Source organism: Castor canadensis, chromosome 7, assembly GCF_047511655.1.
Source record: "Castor canadensis chromosome 7, mCasCan1.hap1v2, whole genome shotgun sequence".
Taxonomy (NCBI): domain Eukaryota; kingdom Metazoa; phylum Chordata; class Mammalia; order Rodentia; family Castoridae; genus Castor; species Castor canadensis.
The window spans coordinates 130,526,607-130,547,058 of NC_133392.1; the positions used below are offsets into that span (position 1 = coordinate 130,526,607).

At 41.8% G+C, this 20,452-nt stretch overlaps 1 protein-coding gene across 1 annotated transcript; it reads right to left on the minus strand.

Moving 5' to 3' along the window:
• Positions 1 to 69: 69 nt before the first annotated feature.
• Ermap (erythroblast membrane associated protein (Scianna blood group)) lies at positions 70 to 19,120 on the minus strand. Its single transcript, XM_074080413.1, has 12 exons — positions 18,971 to 19,120; positions 13,896 to 13,985; positions 13,306 to 13,644; positions 10,890 to 11,171; positions 9,157 to 9,273; positions 8,434 to 8,466; positions 7,212 to 7,244; positions 5,503 to 5,523; positions 4,722 to 4,742; positions 4,600 to 4,626; positions 4,483 to 4,509; positions 70 to 2,631 (listed from the first exon to the last, which is right to left on the minus strand). Exons 2-12 carry the CDS (start codon positions 13,972 to 13,974, stop codon positions 1,907 to 1,909), a joined length of 1,704 nt encoding a protein of 567 aa, XP_073936514.1. The 5' UTR covers positions 13,975 to 13,985; positions 18,971 to 19,120; the 3' UTR covers positions 70 to 1,906.
• Between the last annotated feature and the right edge of the window lie 1,332 nt (positions 19,121 to 20,452).

Genomic DNA, 20,452 nt, shown 5'->3' on the forward strand with positions numbered 1-20,452 from the left:
TAATGTTTATCTCATAGTAGCCCAAAGCCTTTCTCTACAACTTCTCATTCACAATGAAACAGCAGCATGTCAAGCAATCAATCCCAAAAGTTTTATTTAAGAACTGTAGAAAGACAAATTAAAAAATTCAATTCAGGCACTGTGGTGATTTCTGTATCACCTTGACTGAGTCACAAAGTACCCAGATAAAGTAAAACATTATACTGGGTGTTTCTGTGAGCATGTTTTTCCATGAGATTAACATCTAAATCAAGAGGCTGAGTAAAGCAGATGGCCCTCCCAAATGTGGTGAGTCTCATCCAGTCATTTGAAGAACTGAATAAAACAAAAAGGCTGACCCTCCCCCGAAGTAAAACAAAATTTGGACTGGACATCAGCTCCCCCTGCCCCCAGACTTAAACTAAAATATTTGTTCTCCATAGGTCCTGAGCCTACAGCCTCCAAAATCATGTGAGTCAATTCCTTATACTATATTTCTCTCTTTCCCTCTCTCCATATACATATATATACACATATACAATATAATATATAATATGTGTGTGTGTGTGTATGAATATCCGATTGGCTCTGTTTCTCTGGAGAACCCTAACTATTGCCAGCAATGGAAAGAAATTCTGACAGAAAGATCTAGTTCCTGTTGGGTTGAACTGTACCCATCAACAAACTGACAGCCAAAAATGTCTCTGCAAATAGACCCAATCACATATATGATGTGACTTAAAAGTGTCTAGCCTTGCCCGGGCACTGGTGCCTTACACCTGTAATCCTCGCTACTCAGGAGGCAGAGATCAGGAGGTTCGCAGTTCAAAGACAACCCAGGCAAATAGTTCACAAAACCCTATCTCAAAAAAAAAAAAAGAAAGAAAGAAAAAAAATCACAAAATAAAGTGGCTCAAAGTGTAGACCCTGAGTTCAAACCCCAGTACCACAAAAAAGAAAGTGCCTAACCTTTTTTCTTCAATTCACACCCCAAAATCAGATTCATTATTGTATCCTCACACCTTCTTATCTCTCAAATAAAAAGTCTATCAACTTCTTGGAAGTCCTAAGAGTCTATTTGCTACACAAATAGTTAAGTCTTCCAGTATAATGGTCTTGTAGGAACATAGCTTGTACATGAGTGGCAAAGAAAGTCACTTTTTCTCTCTGGGCCTCTCCAAATCTTGGGAAGGTATTCAAAAGACCAAAGACTGCCACTATCTGTTTAAAGTTCCACATGGCTGAGCTGCTCTGTTTGCAGCTGTGCCTCCCAGATCCCTGTGGGTGCTCTTGAGGCATCTCAGGACTATGATACTTGGTTATCAGCAACATGTAAATCAAGTTTTGAAAACATGTAGCTTGGATGTCTCCAAACTGTTGTAAACAGCATCAAGGAAATAGAAAAAGATGTGTTTTAGCCCTCTGTCCCCATTCCTGAAGAGAGAAAGAAGGATATGTGATCTAAAGTATGCTTATTTACAAAAAGTTGACTCAGGGGCTAGAGGCCTGAACTGAGAAAGAATGAGAGAAGAGCCATCCTTGACAGAATAAGAAGTCAGGGTCTGGGGAGCTGTAACTTCATGACTGAAAACCCATTGAATAGGGTGAGGCAGCGAGAAGTCCTTCTACTATTCCCTCAAGTAAAGAACCCTTTCCTTAAACTTGCACTGAATCTTGGTGACACACATTCAGTGTCACTAAAACCTAAAGTGAGTGTTCATTTTTTTTTTCTAGGAATTCTCCTTCCAAGAAATGGGAACTTCAACTCACTAGAAGAAAGGCAGGATTCAGAACTGAGCCCTGGGAGAAAAGGGTCTAGATTTGGATCAAGAAGAAGACATTCCAGAATCAGGTATTGGTCCAGCAGGAATAAAATCCAGGGCACTGAACTGCTCTCAGTCATGAGAGCAGGTCATGAGGCACATACCTAAAAAGAAGGAGCCTTGAGCCCTTGAAGGGCTGGAACAAGGTCAGAGGGCCAGGACACAATTGTATCCTGGAGTGGGAAAAGTTCTGGGTCCTGAGAGGGTAGTAAGGAAGGGTTCACTTTCAGGGACACATCTCCATTAGCGTGGCCTTTTCCTTCTGGCTTGGGAACAATAGATTCCTCTGATTTCTGTAGTTCTGAACAGATAATCAGAGGTGCTATGTTTTTCCCTTCATCATGAAGACAAGGTTCAAAGAAAGGGCGAAGAGGGCCAGAGAAACGGTGGGTGAAAGTAAAGATGTGAGATTTGTCAGTCACATTATAAAAGGAGATGATTCCTGCTTCATAGTCCAGGAAAATCCCCACACACTTGGGGGGCTCTTTCAGGCGAAAGGAGGTTTGTGGGGACGTGAGAGCTTCATACTCATGCCCACGACTCTGTCGCACAAGCCAGTGTCCATTGGCAGGTGAGGCAGTGACTTTCCCCTTCCTGCTCACAGACTCACTACACACCCCAAGAATCCATTTGGTCTTTTCTCCCACGTATACCTCCCAGTAGTGACAGCCAGTTGTGAAGTACTCAGATCCCAGAACACTGACAACGAAATCAAATCTCTGGGGGTTGTCAGGCACAGGCCGCTTTCTGTCACCAAGCCTCACACACCTCCGGTCCTCAGACAGGATGAGTTTGGGATGTGCTGTGTCTGGGTCCAGGGTCACTGCCACTGCACAAAAAGAGAGATTTGAGAAGGTTAGGACTTAAGACATCGCTGAGTAGCTTTTGAGGGAAAAATATTCTCAAAGTCTGCAATCAGTGTTATTGACCCATAGGTTTCCCTGCACACACACGCACACACGCACACATGCACACACGCACACATGTACTGGAACCAAAGAACACTAGCTTTCAAATTCATCACTTGGTAGGGTATTAAGTAAAAGAGGGAAAAGTTCTTCATCTGTCTGTGAAGCTGCCTTAGACCTTAGGAAATATAGGAAATACCTTTGTCTTTATGTGTTGGTGTTAGACCCTGCAATCACATATGATGTTTGAGTCTTTCCATGACCTTAGTCATGACCTTGAGTTTCTTAGTCACCTATAAGCTTAGTTTCCTCGCCTGCGTAATGGGACTAATTACAGAACCTACACTGTAGAGCCACTGTGCAGACTTGAACAATGCAAGAGATTGCGTCTCGTTCCTCATTCCTACAGTGAGTATGATGCTCATTTTCTTACCTAAAATTACTGCTTATAATTATCATTTCAAATGTTAACATAGAGTAAAAGATTCTTCCTTTAAAATGTTGATTATGAAGGTCACAGTTAGTCTCCCTCCTTCTCCCAAATATAGAAAATAAGCTCTTAGAGAGTTAAATCCAAGAAATCCATATTTGGCTGAGGTGATAGGAATAAGATAGACTTCTGAATGTGAGAAAGAAGGATTTATGAATTCACAGAATACCACCCCAGGTGTTGTCTCAGTGGTCAGCTCGTCGTTTACTCTGCCTGGAGAAAGATATTGTGAACAGGAGGGGATAAAGGGCCAAGAAAATTAATAAGGAGCCCAAAGCAGTGGAATTAACTGATCTTGCAATGCAGCAAAAATGCAAAGTACTTGGGAATAAAGTGAAAGAGATATGTAAATCTTTTAGAATAAAACTGAAAACTTCTTGTACTCTGTATTGTTGGAGCATCTGCCAACCTATGCCCTTCTTCTCTGAAAATCTCAGTGATCATCCCCTCAAAAAAGAGGAATGTGGCAAATGTGTAAACAGAGGCAGGATAGTGGTTATTTTTCAGCTTGTGGGAGGGGAAGGACTTCCCAATCCTGAAATCACCTGAAGAGACCACACAGGAAAAGATTAACAAATTTAACAACATGAGAATAAAACACTCATGCATCAAAAATACTATAAGGAAATTAAGATGTAAATGAAAAATAATTTGTAACAAATATGACAGAGTTAATATGCTTTAGAAAGAATCCTCCATAAATTAAAAACAGTCTATACAATATAAAAGCAGGCAAGTCACAAGGAAAACAAACAATAACTGTAAGAAAAATCTTTTAAAAATCATAGAAAATCCATTAGAAGATCAAACCTAATACTAAAAGAAAGGAGATTTTTCTAAATCAAAATATAACCCCACCAAAAAAATCACAAACATTTAAGAAATTTTGTTAAGTCAATAAAGTGGTTTGATAAAATTTTAAAACTTAATGCTGGAGCATAGTGGTACATACTTGTAATCCCAGCACCCAGGAAGCTGAGTCAGAAGAAACAAGAGTGCAGGCCAGCATGGACTATGTAGTGACACTCTGTGTCAATAATAATAATAATAATAATAATAAATAAAAATAAAAAATTATAGTGTGCATTCAAAAAGAATGGAGCCAGCTGAGGTATGGCACAAGTGGTAGAGTGTATACCTAGCAAGTGCAAGGCCTTGAGTTCAAATCCCAGTATTGCCCAAAATTAAGACAAAACAAAAAGAATGGAGCAAAGTGTTAAAGTTTGGAAGCTTAAGAAGGACAAGCTCTAAAATACAGATCAATTTGGGTGGTATGACTTACCAAAATGTAGCCGGGCTCTTCTCCAGCCTGAAAGACATAAAAGGGGATTTTTAAAGCAATGAAGACTTTGAGAACTCCCAGAGGGTGTAGGTGAAGCACAGGAAGAGGGCCTCTCACCTGAATTGGCTGCAGCTCTTTTCAGTTCTATGGAAGAAGCAAAGAAGATGAGCTGTGACTGGAAACATTGGGGCAGCAGGAGAGAAGTTGGTATGGAAGTTACAAAAACGTAAGAAACTTACTCAGTTCACTCCGGAGTTTCTCTAAAGAATAAAAACAGTTGCACGAATCAGAATGAGGGGTACTACCTACCCACAATTCCACTGTCCATCCCACCCACATTCCTACAGCAGATCCACAGAAGCCATAACCTGGGACTGCCCTATAGGAGTGTCTGCAATGGCAAGAGCTCCCAGCTGGAGGCCATGGGTCCTCAGAGATGCAGCAGAGGGTTAGCAAATTCCTATGTGAATCAGACCTTACCTACATATTGAATAAATAATATACCTCACACCTATAGGTAATGACAATATGAATGTATATAGATGTTGTGGGGAAAGAATAAAATATAAGTTCATTTAAAACTATTACTGAGTCTCAGGTTTTGTTATTGCATAAATTTTCTCCATGTAAAATAAAATAGGTATGACACGTCTTCAGATTTTTTTAATGTTATAAAGATAAAATGCTGGTGAAATTCTGCTCCAGCACATTCAGTTTAACAGGGACCTATTTGTCTTAGACCCCACCCAAGGGAATGCCGTGCCTGGGTGATAAAAGGGACATCTGGATGACTTCACCTGTGGGAGGTGTACCTGTTCCCATGTAGAGACTAGAAAATAGTTGTGCAGGAAAGAGAAGCAAAGAACACTTAAGAGACCTTTGAGAGCCAAGAAAGCCCCAATCCTTATAGCCTGAATTGCCCTCTCCCTTCTGCCCCAGGAAGTGAAACTGAGACACTCATCCCAAAGCAGAGATGACAACAGCAGGAAGTTTGTACCACAGATAAGGAGCAGAACTTACTGAGGGCTTTATGGAGTCTTCCTGCAAACCAGAGAGAAAGAGAGAGAGAGGAGTTAATGATTAGGTCCTGCCCTCTATTCCTGGGACCCTGGTTACCCCTCTAACCACCATGATGAAAGGATGTTTCCATCAGTTTCTAATCCAATCCTGGGTCCCAGAGATCAGTCTCAGGAATCCAGTGGTGCTATGCCTTACCCGATGATCCAGCCTGCTCCAGACTTTGGTTCCTCCTTTTCCTTCCTTTTTGTCTGTCTGGTTTCAGTTCTGCTCTCTGTTCCCATGTGTTTGTATGTGAGGGTATATATGCCTTGCTTCCCTTTTGTAGCCTACAGTTTATGATATCTGAGGTGTAAAACTAGCTAAGGGCCTCACATTGACTTATTAACCCATGGCTTTATAATTCTCTACAGAGACTCCCTGAAGTTACGTTTTTCACAAATTTGGAGGTTCCAGAAGATTTGGGGACATATGTGTGTGCTTCATATGATTTGGAGAAGTACTTGTGGTATCTCTGGAGGGGCCACCTGACCCACATGTTCCCCTGTCTTGCATTGGCCCTGACAGAGTGAAGTCATATACCTGAGTCCACTACCAGGCCCTATGCTAAGGGCTGGCTGTGGGCTAGGGATTTAGCTCTGGAGCAACAAGGCTGACTATTTCACAGCTCCTCTGGAGCATATGGCTTATTGCTCCCATTTCTACTACTAACAACTTCCCTTGGCTGTATCCTGTCCTTGACCAAAGTAGACACTGAATCCTCACAACGTGAGGTGTGTAGAATTATTCCTGTTTTCCAGAGGGATGCTCTGAAACTCAGAGCAACATAAAATATGTGCAAAGTCATTCAGCTAGTAAGTGACTAAGGAGGCAAGCTTCACACCCAAGTCTGTCTGATTCCTAAGTCAGAGGCCCTCACCATTACACTACATTGCTCCCTTCCACTCTCGAGCAGAATGGCCGGAGTGTCTGCAGGGTGAGCCTCAAACTTTCATCAGCTTGGAGAAGATATAAGGGAATAGGAGAGGAGAGCCTATCATTGAAGAGAACCATCTAAACCAGTGACTTGTCTTCCCAGATAACTTTCAAAAGGATGTCTGACTTTTACCATCAGTGGTCCACAGCACAAATCAAATTAATGAAGATGAGATTGCAATAAGGGAAAGGAGTGACATAAACTGTGATAGGTTTTTTGTTCTTATTTTTTTTAAAGGTTTTCTCTTTTAACACTATGACCAATCAGTAAAATGACTTATTACCTCCATTTTACAGATGAGGAAACCAAAGCTCAGGACAGTACAGTGATATATTCAAACCTAGTAAGTGGCAGACCAGTGAGCTGAGTCAGGTGTGGCTGACTCCAGAGCCTGTTGTCCTTACTTTGTATCACGCCACTTCTCTCCATGATAACATTGTGTGGATTCTTGAGACTCTCATGCACCACCCCCCACACATGACCATATATGGTCATATATTTAAATAATATGTAGACTTCCTTTTTAAGTGATTGGTAGGAAGGCTGATGAAGGGAGCTTGTGATGGTCCAGACCTATGCATTTTGATCATGGGTATCTCCCCACCCACCGCCACAAACTCATAGCCCCTTGATGTTGGAAACTAAATTCCAGTCATATTGAGAGACTATCAGTATTCATGTATATAGAGAAAGAACACATTGTGTTCCCTACTTCTCACTCTTTACATATAATTACCCTTTTCTTTTGCATGGTCTTCCAGAAGATTTTCTAGAGGGAAAATAAAAGGAAAAGGCAATGAAATTCTTTGCTGTTTCCTTGAGGGTCCCTGATTCCATTGGTTTTATCTGCTCTTGAATCTGTCCACCTCTGACAATCTTCACCTCCACTTCCCTGATTCAGTCTGTCATCATCTCTCATCCTGACGACAGAAATGGAAACCTAAGTTATTTCCTACAGCCTATCCTACTATCTCTGGTCTCTTCTCAACATGTAGCTAGAGAGAGATTTGAAAGCACAGTTCTGATTGGAAAATTCCCCTTCATTTCTTTACTATTGCTTTTAGGAGAAACACTAGAATTCTTAACGTGTTCCACAAGGCCTCTCATGACCTAGCCAGGTCACCTATCCCCTCGCTTTTGCTTTCTGCTTCTCACATAAGTACTGCTCTCCCTGACCATGCTTCTTTCTCAAGCTGTTCTTTCTACTGTGAATGGTTTTCCATTCTCCCTTCACACATGACTTCCAGCCCTTCAGGTTGAACATCACATTCTTAACCCTCAGCTTGGTTAATTCCTTCTGGTCCTAACCTTCACAGAACTGGGAACTTTCTTTTGTGGTATTTGTACACATTTGTTTATGTAATTATTTAATTTGTGTAATCTCCTTAGCTGGACTGAAAGTTCCAAAAGGGCAGAGACAGTGGATGCTTTTGCTCACCATGGGGCTCCCAGAATCTAGTGTGGTCAAAGGTATTTAGTAGATAATTATTAATTATTTATTGAATGAATAAAAGCTACTCCATGTTTAGCTGGGCACCAGTGGCTCATGCCTGTTGTCCTAGCTACTCAGGAGACAGAGATCAGGAAGATCTCAGTTTGATGCCAGCCCAGGTTAATAGTTTGCAAGACCCTATCTCGAAAAAAAAAATCACTAAAAAGGGCTGGTGATGTGGCTCAGGTTGTAGGTCCTGAGTTCATGTCCCAGTACTACAAAATAAAATAAAATAAAAAATGAAAAAAGAATGAGCTCACAGACAAAACCACCAAACCTACTAGAAGGCAAGCTATGACAAGTAAGTGCTAGTAAAAACTGGAAATGATGGCTTTAGATACCATCGCCACCACTAAGGACAGTAGATGATACAACATTCAGGTACAGAATTTAGAATAGTGGGCACTGGGGATACAGAAATCAACAAAATAGTGACATCTCCCCCACCCCAACCTAGGACACTTACCCACCTCCATTGCCTGTTCATAGAGAAGCTTCTCTAGAAAGGGAAAAGAGAGATAGAGAAGGGTCAGCCTTTTCTAACAAGCATCGTTGTCCAAAGATGGCCCAAACTGCTTGAGTAGGAGTGACTCTGTCACTATAAGTATGTGACCATTTGAAAATATTAGAAGTGACCTGGGTATGTGACTCATGTAGAATGCTTGCCTAGCATGTGAGACCCTGGATTTGAACCCCAGCACTACAAAACAGAGAAAGAAAAAGAGAAAGAGAGAGAGAGAGAGAGAGAGAGAGAGAGAGAGAGAGAGAGAGATCAGAGATCAGAAAGTCTTCAACACTTCACAGAGAAGTGTTGGATTATGTAACTTTCCAAGTCCTTTGCAACCATGAGATCCTGTGAAATGTGACCATTTGGATGAGGAGCTTATCCAGTAAACATAACTGGATTTCCTGATTAGAAAGCTCTAATTTCTTAGTTAATTAGAAAGCTGGTATGGTTAGTTATTGTCTAATTTCTCAAAGGATGAGAATTCACAGCTCTGCAGTTTATTTAATTCCTTCTGCAATGTGAGTCCCCGGGGCACATCTCTACCAGTTTTCTCCCAGCCACCCTGCAGTGTTTCCAATCTATGGATAAATGTCACATCTGCACCTACTTCCTTCTAGTCTTTTCCCAGAGTAGTCATAATCCCATTTCCTGCCAGCCTGGGCACCCTTACCACCGAGTTACCTTTTGATCTTCTTTGCTTCCAGATGAGACAAATGCCTGCTATGATGAGAAGCCCTAGGACAGGCAGGACCACAGCCAGAACCACTGCTGAGAGGGAGAACCTTCCAGGAGATGGGGCTGAAACAGAGACCACAATGACCACCCTCAGGGAAACTTCAGAGAGCTACTCCCTGCCTCCATAGCAAATGACTCAGACACATCCTGACTGTTGCCATCACTCTAGGTAGAGACCCCAGCCAAAACTGATGAGGCTCTTTGCTTCTCTTGGAAGCTCACACTGTGGGTGACATTTAAAGAGCAATGAAATGTTTGTGTTTCTGTAAGGGTTTCAGTGGTCCTGCTTGAAGACAAAGTTTAAACAGCTTCTCAACCACAATTTTGTCTTGACCTCCAATGCCATGGAAAAATTATCCAGGAACTTCAGAGACCTGAAAGTATGCTCCTTAATAATCACCCCAGCCTCTTATAAGTACCCACCTTCCTCCCCCTCAACCCTCGCTCTGCTCTGGACCAGCAGTGAACAGCTTCTCTGCCTGAGCACCATTGGCATGGGCAAAACAAGCTCTAGGTGTCGAAGCAGCAGGCCTGAAGTCCAGGCAGGAGAGAAAGGAGAAAAAGAGAATTATGACAAGTAGTGGAGAGTACAAGTGACAGTGGTCCTTACTCAACCACTGTGTGACCCTAGGCAAGAAACATTCCCCTCCAGCCTGGTTTACCTCATCTCTAAAATGGGGATGATAAGAATCCCTGTCTTCTGGGCCTTGGGGGCAATTTAAAGGGGTCAGATTAAACACCTAGTGAAGGGCAGTGGCAGTAGTAACAGAAGAGGGGAGTGGCACAGAGAAATGAAAAAAGAAAGGATTTGCAGATTTTCATGACCTCTCTGCATCATAGCCACAGTCTATGTTTCTCTGCCCTAAAACCACAGTTCCCTAGAGTAGGCATAGTGGTTCATAGCTATAATCCCAGCCACTTAGGAAACAAAGATGGGAAGATTTCGGTTCAAGGCCAACTCCAGGCAAAAACTCAAGACCCTATCTCATAAAGGGCTACAGTCGTGACTCAAGTTGGTAGAATGCTTGCCTAGCAAACTCGAGGCTATGAGTTCAAATTTTGGTACTGCCAAAATACAAAAGCAAAAGCAACTTTTCCACATAATTCTCTACCATATGACTCCATGTTTCAAGGATCAACTCGACTTCAAAAACACATTCTAAGAAAATAATCAGACTTCCCAAATATGTGCAGAGATGTTTATTGCACCATTAGTTATAATATGAAGAAAAATATTCAGATGCCCAGCAATGGGCTTTGATTAATTTTTATTAACCTATAGCCACACAGTGAAATTCTATACAGCCCCTTAAATCATGTGATAGAGAATTACTTAAGGACATGGGAAAAACTGCTCATGACATGAAAAGTGAGGGGAAAAAAAATCCAGGCACAAGAATACATATACACACATAAACATATGTACACTATTCAGATATGTGCACATAGACATTTCTTGAAAGAAATACCCCAAAATATTAGCAGTTCTCTACAATTGATGAGAGCACAGTCCATTTTTTTATTTCTTTAGTATATATTTTTTTCAAGTTTCCTACAATATATGTATTTTATTCTTAGAATTAAAAAATTTCAAAAATTCTTTCTAATGTTTTCTCTAGAGTAGGGAATTATCCAGATTCATCAGGCGCCTCAAGCTTGTTTTCCAACCCAACTTTTACCTGCTATGACCATTGCTGTGGTCTTCTCTTGACCAAGGACCTCATTGCGGACAGTACAGGACACATTCCCCAAAGTGCTGTCCCTGACTCTGCTGGATACTGCTGTTTGGAAGAGCCCAGTTTCATCCAGAGAGTGGGCCTCTGACAGGGATAGAAGCACCTTGCCCTTAGGGTCTCTCCACTGTATCCAAGGCTGTGGGAACCATCCCATTGAGCGGCACACCAGTTGGATCCACCCAGCATCATAGCCCTTCACGTGGATGTAAGGATCAGAGCCTAGAACTGGAGAAAAGAGACTGACTGCCTGGCTGGACCAGCCTAGAAACAGACTTCCAGGGCCTCTACCATGGCATGGCTCTTGCCAGATTCCCTGCCCCCACCCCCAGTCTCCTCTGTGGAACATGGGCAGCTGCTAACAGAACCTTAATGTCTGCCCTCTCCCCACCCTCCTTTCCCTTCCCAATGGAATAGATAGTCTCTAGTTTATCCAAATACATTTCAAAATCCACCCCTAGCAGGGGTGGATTCTGCATCAGGCGATTATGATTCTTTTGGACACCTCAGTCCCCTTTTAAAAATTAGTTGTAGGAGCTGGGTGCTGGTGGCTCATCCTGTAATCCTAGCTACTCAGGAGGAAGAGATCAGGAGGATGGCAGTTTGAAGCCAACTCCAGGCAAATAGTTCACAAGACCCTGTCTCGAAAAAAACCCAGCACAAAAAACAGGGCTGGTCACTGACGAATGGATTAAGAAAATGTGGTATCTATACACAATGGAATTTTATGCAGCCATGAAGAAGAACGAAATGTTATCATTCGCTGGTAAATGGATGGAATTGGAGAACATCATTCTGAGTGAGGTTAGCCTGGCTCAAAAGACCAAAAATCCTATGTTCTCCCTCATATGTGGACATTAGATCAGGGGCAAACACAACAAGGGGATTGGACTATGAGCACATGATAAAAGCGAGAGCACACAAGGGAGGGGTGAGGATAGGTAAGACACCTAAAAAACTAGCTAGCATTTGTTGCCCTTAATGCAGAGAAACTAAAGCAGATACCTTAAAGCAACTGAGGCCAATAGGAAAAGGGGACCAGGAACTAGAGAAAAGGTTAGATTAAAAAGAATTAACCTAGAAGGTAACACCCACGCACAGGAAATCAATGTGAGTCAATGCCCTGTATAGCTATCCTTATCTCAACCAGCAAAACCCCTTGTTCCTTCCTATTATTGCTTATACTCTCTCTACAACAAAATTAGAGATAAGGGCAAAATAGTTTCTGCTGGGTATTGAGGGGGGGAGCGGGAGGGGGTGGAGTGGGTGGTAAGGGAGGGGGTGGGGGCAGGGAGGAGAAATAAACCAAGCCTTGTATGCACATATGAATAATAAAAGAAAAATGAAAAAAAAAAAAAAAAAAACAGGGCTGGTGGAGTGGCTCAAGCAATAGACCACCTACCTCGAAAGTGGAATGCCCTGAGTTCAAGCCCCAGTACAGAAAAAAAAAATTACTTGCAGGACTGGTGATGCAGTTCAGTGGGAGAGCACCCTGGCTTCGAAACCCAAGCACCTCAAAAAAAAAACAAATAAAACTTAGCTGGATATGACAGCACATGCTTATAATCCCAGCACTTAAGAGGCTGAAGTAGGAGGATCGTGAGTTCTAGGTCACCCGGGGCCATATAGTGAGATCCTGCCTCAAAAAAAAAAAAAAAAAAAAAAAAGGCAAAACAAAGCAAAACACTTAGATCTCAAAGGATTCCATATTTAGAAAAAGTCCTTCTACCAACTTTTGGATGTTTTAAAAGGAATTCATTGTCCCCCTCTTTTTGACATGTGACTACATGATGACCAAAAGATAATCAGCACATGACCACAGGGAGTGGTATCACTCAAGCAAATGCAGACTTGGACTGGGCTGGGTTGAATTGGATTGGGCTTTTGGTAGGCTGATATTTTAAAAAATAGTGAAGTGAATTTGAGAAAGTCTATCTCTACCGCCTGGCTTTTCAACTACTCAGGAACCCCAAGAGAGAACTATGAAGAACATCCTTGAAACCGCTGGGAATTCTGGCCCTTGAGGACTTTTCCTTGCAGCCATTGTTATGAGTTCCTCCATTATGCAGCAAAGAGAGCTGTCTCCGAGAAGGAAAGCTATTGTCTGAGACAAGCCTTACAGGCCACTAGTTGTATTTATCCAGGACCTGCATGGTACAGTATTCCCCAAAGTCCCACTTCCTCATCAGACAGGCCAGAGTCACGGGCTCCCCTGGGTTCTGTTGGGTAAGGCTGAGCCATCCAGGCAAGTAAAAACTGCTTGCAGATGACAGAAAAGCCTAAACACAGAGGGACAAGGTAGATCCTGAAAAAGAACATCCAATGGCCACAAATGCCCCGGGCACCTCAGATCCATTCTAACCTGCAACCTGCAGGGTCACGGCGCCCTCTCGACTCAGGTTTCCGATCCGAATCTGACATTGGTAGGGCCCTCGATCCTCAAGGCTCACATTGCGGATCTGCAGAGCGACACTTCCCTCTTGGACATCTCTCACCATCGCCGTCCTGCCCTTATATTGCGGCATCAGATCCTCATCCCTGTCGGTCCCATCCCGGAACACGTGGACAGCGTGGGAGCGCTGCAGGTGTGAGGGCCGCTGCCACCTCACCTCCTCGGGCACGGTCACCGGCCAGAGCGAGAGAGGGCAAAGCAGCTCGGCGGTGCCCCCTAGCGGGGCCATATGGAACCTGCCGGCATCCCCTGTGAGGGACCAACAAAAAAAAGACATAACCTGGTATCTGAAGAAAGAAACTTGGGGAGAGATGTGGGAGAAAGAGCTTGGGAAAGAATAAAAAGGGTTTCTTGGGGAAGGACAGAGCCTAGGAAGGGCCCTGGAAAGGATTGGTGGAAAAACAAAGACCCAAAGAAGTAAGTTCTTGGGTCAAGCTCTGTGTTCTGGAGACTCCATCATCAGACTTCCCAGGCAGGGAAAGAGGTGCCTAAAATCCTACCTGACACTTGTGCAGATAGCTGGAGAAAGACGAGGGTGACGAGGCAGCTGGGGATCCAGGAACCAGTGGAACTAGCCATTTCCTTCCGAACTAGGACAGACAAGGGAAGAGGGCTGGTGAGCCTGACCTGAGAGAGGATAGAAGCTAGGAGCTGGGACTGAAATCCAGGTCATCTAGCTGGCTTCCAAGGCCAACTCCTCTGCTTACCCTCTTGTGATGTTGTGAGTGAACTCTAAAACTGTTTCTTCATCTTTAAAATGAGAGTAATAGCCACACCTCCTTATAAGGCTATTGTGGAGGAGGGGAGGTAAGTACTCACACAGAGGCTGGCCTACTGTTCAGTCTGCAATCGTAGTGAAGTAGGATGATGGTGGGGATGAGATGATTGGATGCTGCATGTGATTTAGAAAGCAAAAGAGGGAGTCTGGAAGAACAAGAATTTATACCCAGAACCAACTAAGTAAGTACTGGTCAGAGTACGGGCGTCTTTTTGCATTTAGTGTCCAGTATGGAAAGTGTCTGTTTTGAGCCAGTCTCCATCCATGATGTAGCCTGGACCTCTTCCCTGACAGCCTTTCAAGTTGACACATAACTAGCCAAGGCTGTGAGTTCTCTCCATTTCACCATGAAGGCACTAATCCTCCAAAGTCAGGGTCTGGAGTGAGAAGGACCTGGGTTCAAATCTTGGCTATTTCCATTTACTAGTTCCATGTCCCTAGGAACGTTGTGTGACATCTCTGCCCCTCAGGTACTTAACCTATGAAGGGGGGGCCTTCTTCACAGGTGAGTGGGAGGATTCAAAAAAAAGACTCTGGCAAAGTGCTGGCCACAGATGCCTGGCAGAAGAAATGTGTATACAGTGTTATTACTGCTGAACTGAAGGAGTACAATCCATCCCTAGGAGGTGTAGATCACTGTTGTGCACTAACCACAGGAGATCCTGAGACTTCCCTACTGTTAAACTTTGTCCCCTGAAATTCCTTCAGAAGGAAACAGAAAGCCTCAGTGAGGATAAAGTGTGCAATATAAACACACTAGGAAGACTTAAGTCTCTCAAATTCTCTCCACCTTTTCACTTTCATTCCAAAGAGAAGGCTTTTGTAGAAGGCAGCAATCTTAGTCCCAGAAGGTCATGGATTGGTCAAAGATTGGATTTAGAGAGGGTGTCAAAAGGGAGATTGGGTGCCAAAAATGAATTTACTTTTTTTTTTATTTTTTATTGTTTTATTATTCATATGTGCATACAATGCTTGGGTCATTTCTCCCCCCTGCCCCCACCCCCTCCCTTACCACCCACTTTGCCCCCTCCCTCTCCCCCCCACCCCCTCAATACCCGGCAGAAACTATTTTGCACTTATGCCAAAAATGAATTTAAACATGTTTTGAACATCCAGTTCTCTTCTTCTTATGGCAAAAAGCACTCCAGTTTAGGATTGTTTTTGTTTTTTAACCAGGATCACACAACACACCTCTATAATCCTGAAGTGTTGCAAATGACAACATAATCTGAGATTAGGATTACATCAAGACTTTTCCCCACTCTGCCTCTACCCCTTGAGCCATTCCACCAGCCTACCCTCTTTCTACAGGTTATCAACTACACAGAAACTGAACAAGAAAAGTTAAGTAAATTAGAAAATTTCTCTACTTAATCAAATTATGATTGAAATCAGAAATAACCACAGCCCAGGATATTTTGGAGTTATCCACAACTCCCAAACCCTTCAAAATTTTAGTGATTTTGAAACATACCCTGAGTAGACATGTCCAGAGTGACCCTGAGATCCCAGCTGAACAAGGGCTGCCTGAAGTCAAATAAGAGAAGATTTCTGGGACCAGTATTCTTAGGCTCAATTGATAAGGTGGCTAGGAAGGTGGGTCCTAGAGCCACCCTGGGTTCCAGTCTTAGCTCTCCCATTTCCTAGCTGTGGCCTTGGACAGGTTAGTTTACTTCTGCAAGCTTCCTGTCACTCACAGAGGAAATAAAGTTAATAATTGTACCTACCTTGTAGATAGGATTATAATAAGGATAAACAAATGCATGGAAAATGATTTGCATTGGATCCTGAAAATAAAAAGCAAATGAAGTCCTTCTATCTATCAGGTTGTCACTTTGTGTAATCAGGGTAATTGAGGTGACTTCAGGAGGGAGTATCCCTGAAGCATGTCACCAAGCTGATGAGTAATGGCAAGTAGCTTGAGAAACACACTAACTTAGAAGAGGATTATGTCAGAAGTAGGGTGCTCATGTTCTAGTCATCAGACAAATGCAAGTGAAAACCATGGTTGCATATCATTTGTCTTCCTTTCAACTATCAAAGTTTAGTTAAAAAAAAAAACAAAACAGTAATAGCCAGAATCATCACACAAGTAGACAAATGGGCTCTCTTGACCATTACTTAACAACTTTCACAAAAACAATTTAGTCACAAGTATCAAACAATTTACAGACATTCAAAAGTTTTGATCCAGCAATTTCACGTCCAGAAAAGAATCCTTAGAAAATAAATTAGGATGTGTGTAAAGATTGGATGGGGAGCATTCTGGTCACAGAGTTATTTACAAAAGGGAAAAACTAGGAGCCGGGGACATAGCCCAGTGGTAGCGCTTTTGCCTAGCAATAACGAAGTTCTGGGTTCCACCCCCCAGTACTATAATAAATAAATAAATGGGGAAATTGAAAACAACCTAAAAGTCTCTTAAAAAGGGAATGGTTAACTACTTTCCTGCAATGGAAAACCACCCAGCATTTACTAACTGCATGGTAGAACAATTTTAAAAGCCCTGTGAAATTGTCACTGTGTCCCAACAGTATGTTTTTTAAAACTATGTATAGTATGATACAATTTGGAGGGAAACACTTGAAAAGAGGCAAGAATGTAGATGTTAGTCATCTCCTGGGGATGGGGAGAGGTTTACAGGTGATCCTTATGGGCTTGCAAGTTTGTTGTCCTTTACATTTTCCAAATTATCTACCTCAAACATATATCCCTTTCATTATCAGGAAACAAATCTATTAAAAGGAGGAGGAGAAGCATGACCAGGAAAAAAAGGAGGAGAAGAAGCAGCAGAGCTGGAGATCCTCACTCACTCTATGACATGAAGCTGAAGCCACAGCTGCTCAGCCACAGCTTTTTGCCAGGAGAGCATTGAGTGGAAAATGAAGAAGTACCACCAGGTCTTTTATTTCTATTTTCTTATGGGCATAAGAATCATTTGGTCACCACGTGGATCTCCAGAAATTTGTTCTTTTGACCTGGTTGTCCAGAATGGTCCCTTTCTCCATCAAGTTCTCATGTAGTATAGGGTATCAGCATTAATCATCAAAATCATCATAATGTTAGCATGAGATTGAATTAGCAGGAGCTCATAAGCATATTCTAAATTGTAATATTGTTCTTTATTAACAATAGTTCCTATTTACTGCATCTTAAGTACTTTACTTACATTGTCATCAGTCTTGACAACAACTCTGAAAATACACATTGTCCCCTTTCCACTTACAACAGGAGAGGCAATCACATACATGTCAGGGTACGGTGTACGTGAAATTGCCAGGACCCTTTCTGGAAAAAGAATGTGAAACATCAAGAAATAGAGGCATGAATGCATGCATGCATGAATGAATAAGAGAAGGAATGAATGAATACATAGCTTTGTATTACAAATTTAAAAACTTTACAGTGCCTATCACAGAATTCCTTTATGAAGAAATTGCCCTTAATAAGTACAAAATATAATTTCACTTCATAAAGTTCAACATAGATGACACAATTTGGGACTTTTTCTGTCTTACTGTAAGAAAATCTGGGAACTATCTCACCTGCCCCCCACCGCTGTGACAAGAAATTCTAAATCATCTATAATTCCTCCACCCAGATATAACGTTCTTGAAATCTTTTTCTATGAAAGTATATAACCTTTAAAGAAAAAACAGGACCATATCTATTGTTTTGATACCTGATGGGCTCATTAAGCTCTGTATTACTTACATTTTCTATTCCAGCCAGTATTCTCTTAAGGGCTCCAGTGCCCATCATGGACTTGTGAGAATGTTTTATGTTCCATACTGTTGGGTACTTAGACTGTTTTCCAACCTGTTGTTACTCTGAACATTTCTACAAGTGACAGTGCACTGATGGCTGGAATCAACAAGCTGAATCCTACTGGTGGCATGGTCCCTAACTAGCTGTGTGACTTTGTAATTTTAAGCAAGTCACTTAAACTCTTAGGCTTTGAGTTTCCCAACTTTAAAACAGGAAGACTTTAAATTTTCACTGCCAAGATGCCCTCCAGAAAGGTCAGATCAATTTACTAAAGGATGTGAAATTGCTTGTTTTCACACAACCTTGTGGATATTATCAATTTTTTAAAATTTTGTCCATTTGATGACAAAATGGTACGTGTTTTCTACAAGTTTAAAAATTTGACGCATTTCATTTTCATTTGTATTTCCTAACTACTCAAGAAAATTCTAAATATTCATCAAAATTTTGATAAATTTTTTAAATTCTAAAAATTTGATGACATTTCATTTTCATTTGTATTTCCTTTGTTTCATTTCATTTCATCATCTTGCTGTTGGGAAATTTGGCTCTTAATGGCTTGCAAAATTCTTCATATAGTAATTATGCTTTTCCCACTACAAATATTGGAATTATGTTCCCCCCCAGGAAGTCATTTACATTTTAATTCTGAAACAGTTTAATTTTTAAAACTTCTAAATCAGTAAAAAGACTGCAGCAGACATTCCCTGCCAATGCCAGACAGTTTTAGGAGATCCTGTCAGTTTATAAATGATCGATTAGAAATTACACAGCAGAGGACCCAGCAAATAGTAAGGCTAATTACATGTTAGTTATAGCATTAATAATCATGACTAATAATTAAGTACTTAGACAAAACCCGTCCAACTATCATCTCTTGTCTTCTTTTGTGTTCCTTAAGAGATAGCTAACCATTGCCCTTTTCCGTCCTTTAAGATGTTCTTGTAAAAAGAATTATTTCTCTACTGATCCTAAGAAAGTGGAAGAACTAAAAAATAATTAGGAGAAGGGAGAAAGAAGAGAACTCACCAACTTTGAATTAGAGACCCTTGTCCTTCAGCTGCTGAGCTGGAGTCTCCAGGCTGGGAATTCCTTCCCCCATGCAGAGAGAAATGGCATCAGGCAGGCCCAGGAAAAGCCCATATTATATTCTAAAGACCAAAGCCCCAAGCCAGGGGTTCCCTCTGCCCCACAGGCGGCCTTCTTGCTACCCCTATAAACAAACAAGCAACGCCCTGTCTGTCTGTCCCTGATAAAGGAACAGAGCAGAGAGGAGGCTCCCAAAAGAGAGAGAACCACCCTTGGCTCCCTCGTCCTCATTATAACTGCCAGTATTTCCTCTCTCTGGTATTATTTGATCCTATCCCACCTTTTCTGAAAAGCTTGCTCCCCTTTACTTTTCAAATCAGAGTACATTAGATCAATTTCAATTTGTTTTGAAAACACTCACCAACAAGCCACATTCTTCAACTCAGTACCTTTATCTCCAGCTACACTATGGTGCGCACTTTCTGACAAGTTACCTTGCTCACTGTCACTCAACATGTGATAAATTTTTGCTTTCATAATATCTATCATGTATATTCCTAACACCCATAACTTTATCCTTGACAATACATCATATACTTATATGAATTTGAACTTCATGAAGATGCACCCATTGTATGGGATTTCCTTTTTTTCACTCAATGTTAAGAGGATAGCAAATTCCTGTGGTGGCACACACCATGTCCTCTCAGGTCACCCAGCTTCAATGTAGGTGATTCAGCATGCCAATTGAAAGGCCACAGCATCTATTTGCTTACCTTTCTTAGACTTTCTACAAAACCTTAGGCTGTTAGCCTATTTGGCAGCTCAGGAGTTTGCTGGAGTTAAAGCCCTAGGAGCATGGACCATCAGTGATAAACCAATGGAAAATGCTCCGAGCTGTATTCTACCTGATCCCTCCATCAGTTCCCTGTGGCAATGAGCACCTTAGCTCAGTCAGAAACAGCTTCTTTTCTTCTCACTCCTATTTCTGCTTCCTAGGATCAATTCCTAAAGAAACTCTTGCATGGAAGGACTTGTTTCCCACTCTGCCTTGGAGTGGGAGAGGAGGTACAAATTAAGACATTGATATTCGTGCAATGTGCAAGCCCCTAGGTTCTATCCCCAGCCCCACACACAACAAAAAAATCTCCTCACACATTTGTCACTTATTTGTTTTGGGAAACTTTAAACTCTTCTCTTCTAGTTATATTGAAATGCATAAGAAATTGTTGTAAACTATATTTACCCTTCTGTACTGAACACTGGAACTTATTCTTCCTATCTAACTGTATTTTGGTTCCTATTAAGCAACCTTTCTCTATGCCCTTTCCCCCCCCAAGATTTAATTTCTAATATGGCAAATTTCAAAAGTACATCACACACATAACTGAAACTCTTTGGAGTCCCCAATAATTTTTAGGAGTACAAAGGTTTCCTGTCAGTATATATCTAGAAATGGTATTGCCAAGGTGCAAATAATGT

What these genes read in the sequence shown, in the direction of transcription:
- Ermap (XM_074080413.1), bottom strand. Translation starts at nt 13,974, where the DNA reads ATGGCTAGTTCCACTGGTTCCTGGATCCCCAGCTGCCTCGTCACCCTC. An exon ending in CGTGACCCTGCAGGTTGCAG is followed by an intron (nt 11,172 to 13,305) that starts GTTAGAATGGAT and finishes TCTTTTCTCCAG; the next exon opens with TTCTAGGCTCTGATCCTTAC. An exon ending in GAAGCAAAGAAGATCAAAAG is followed by an intron (nt 8,467 to 9,156) that starts GTAACTCGGTGG and finishes TTCCCTTTCTAG; the next exon opens with AGAAGCTTCTCTATGAACAG.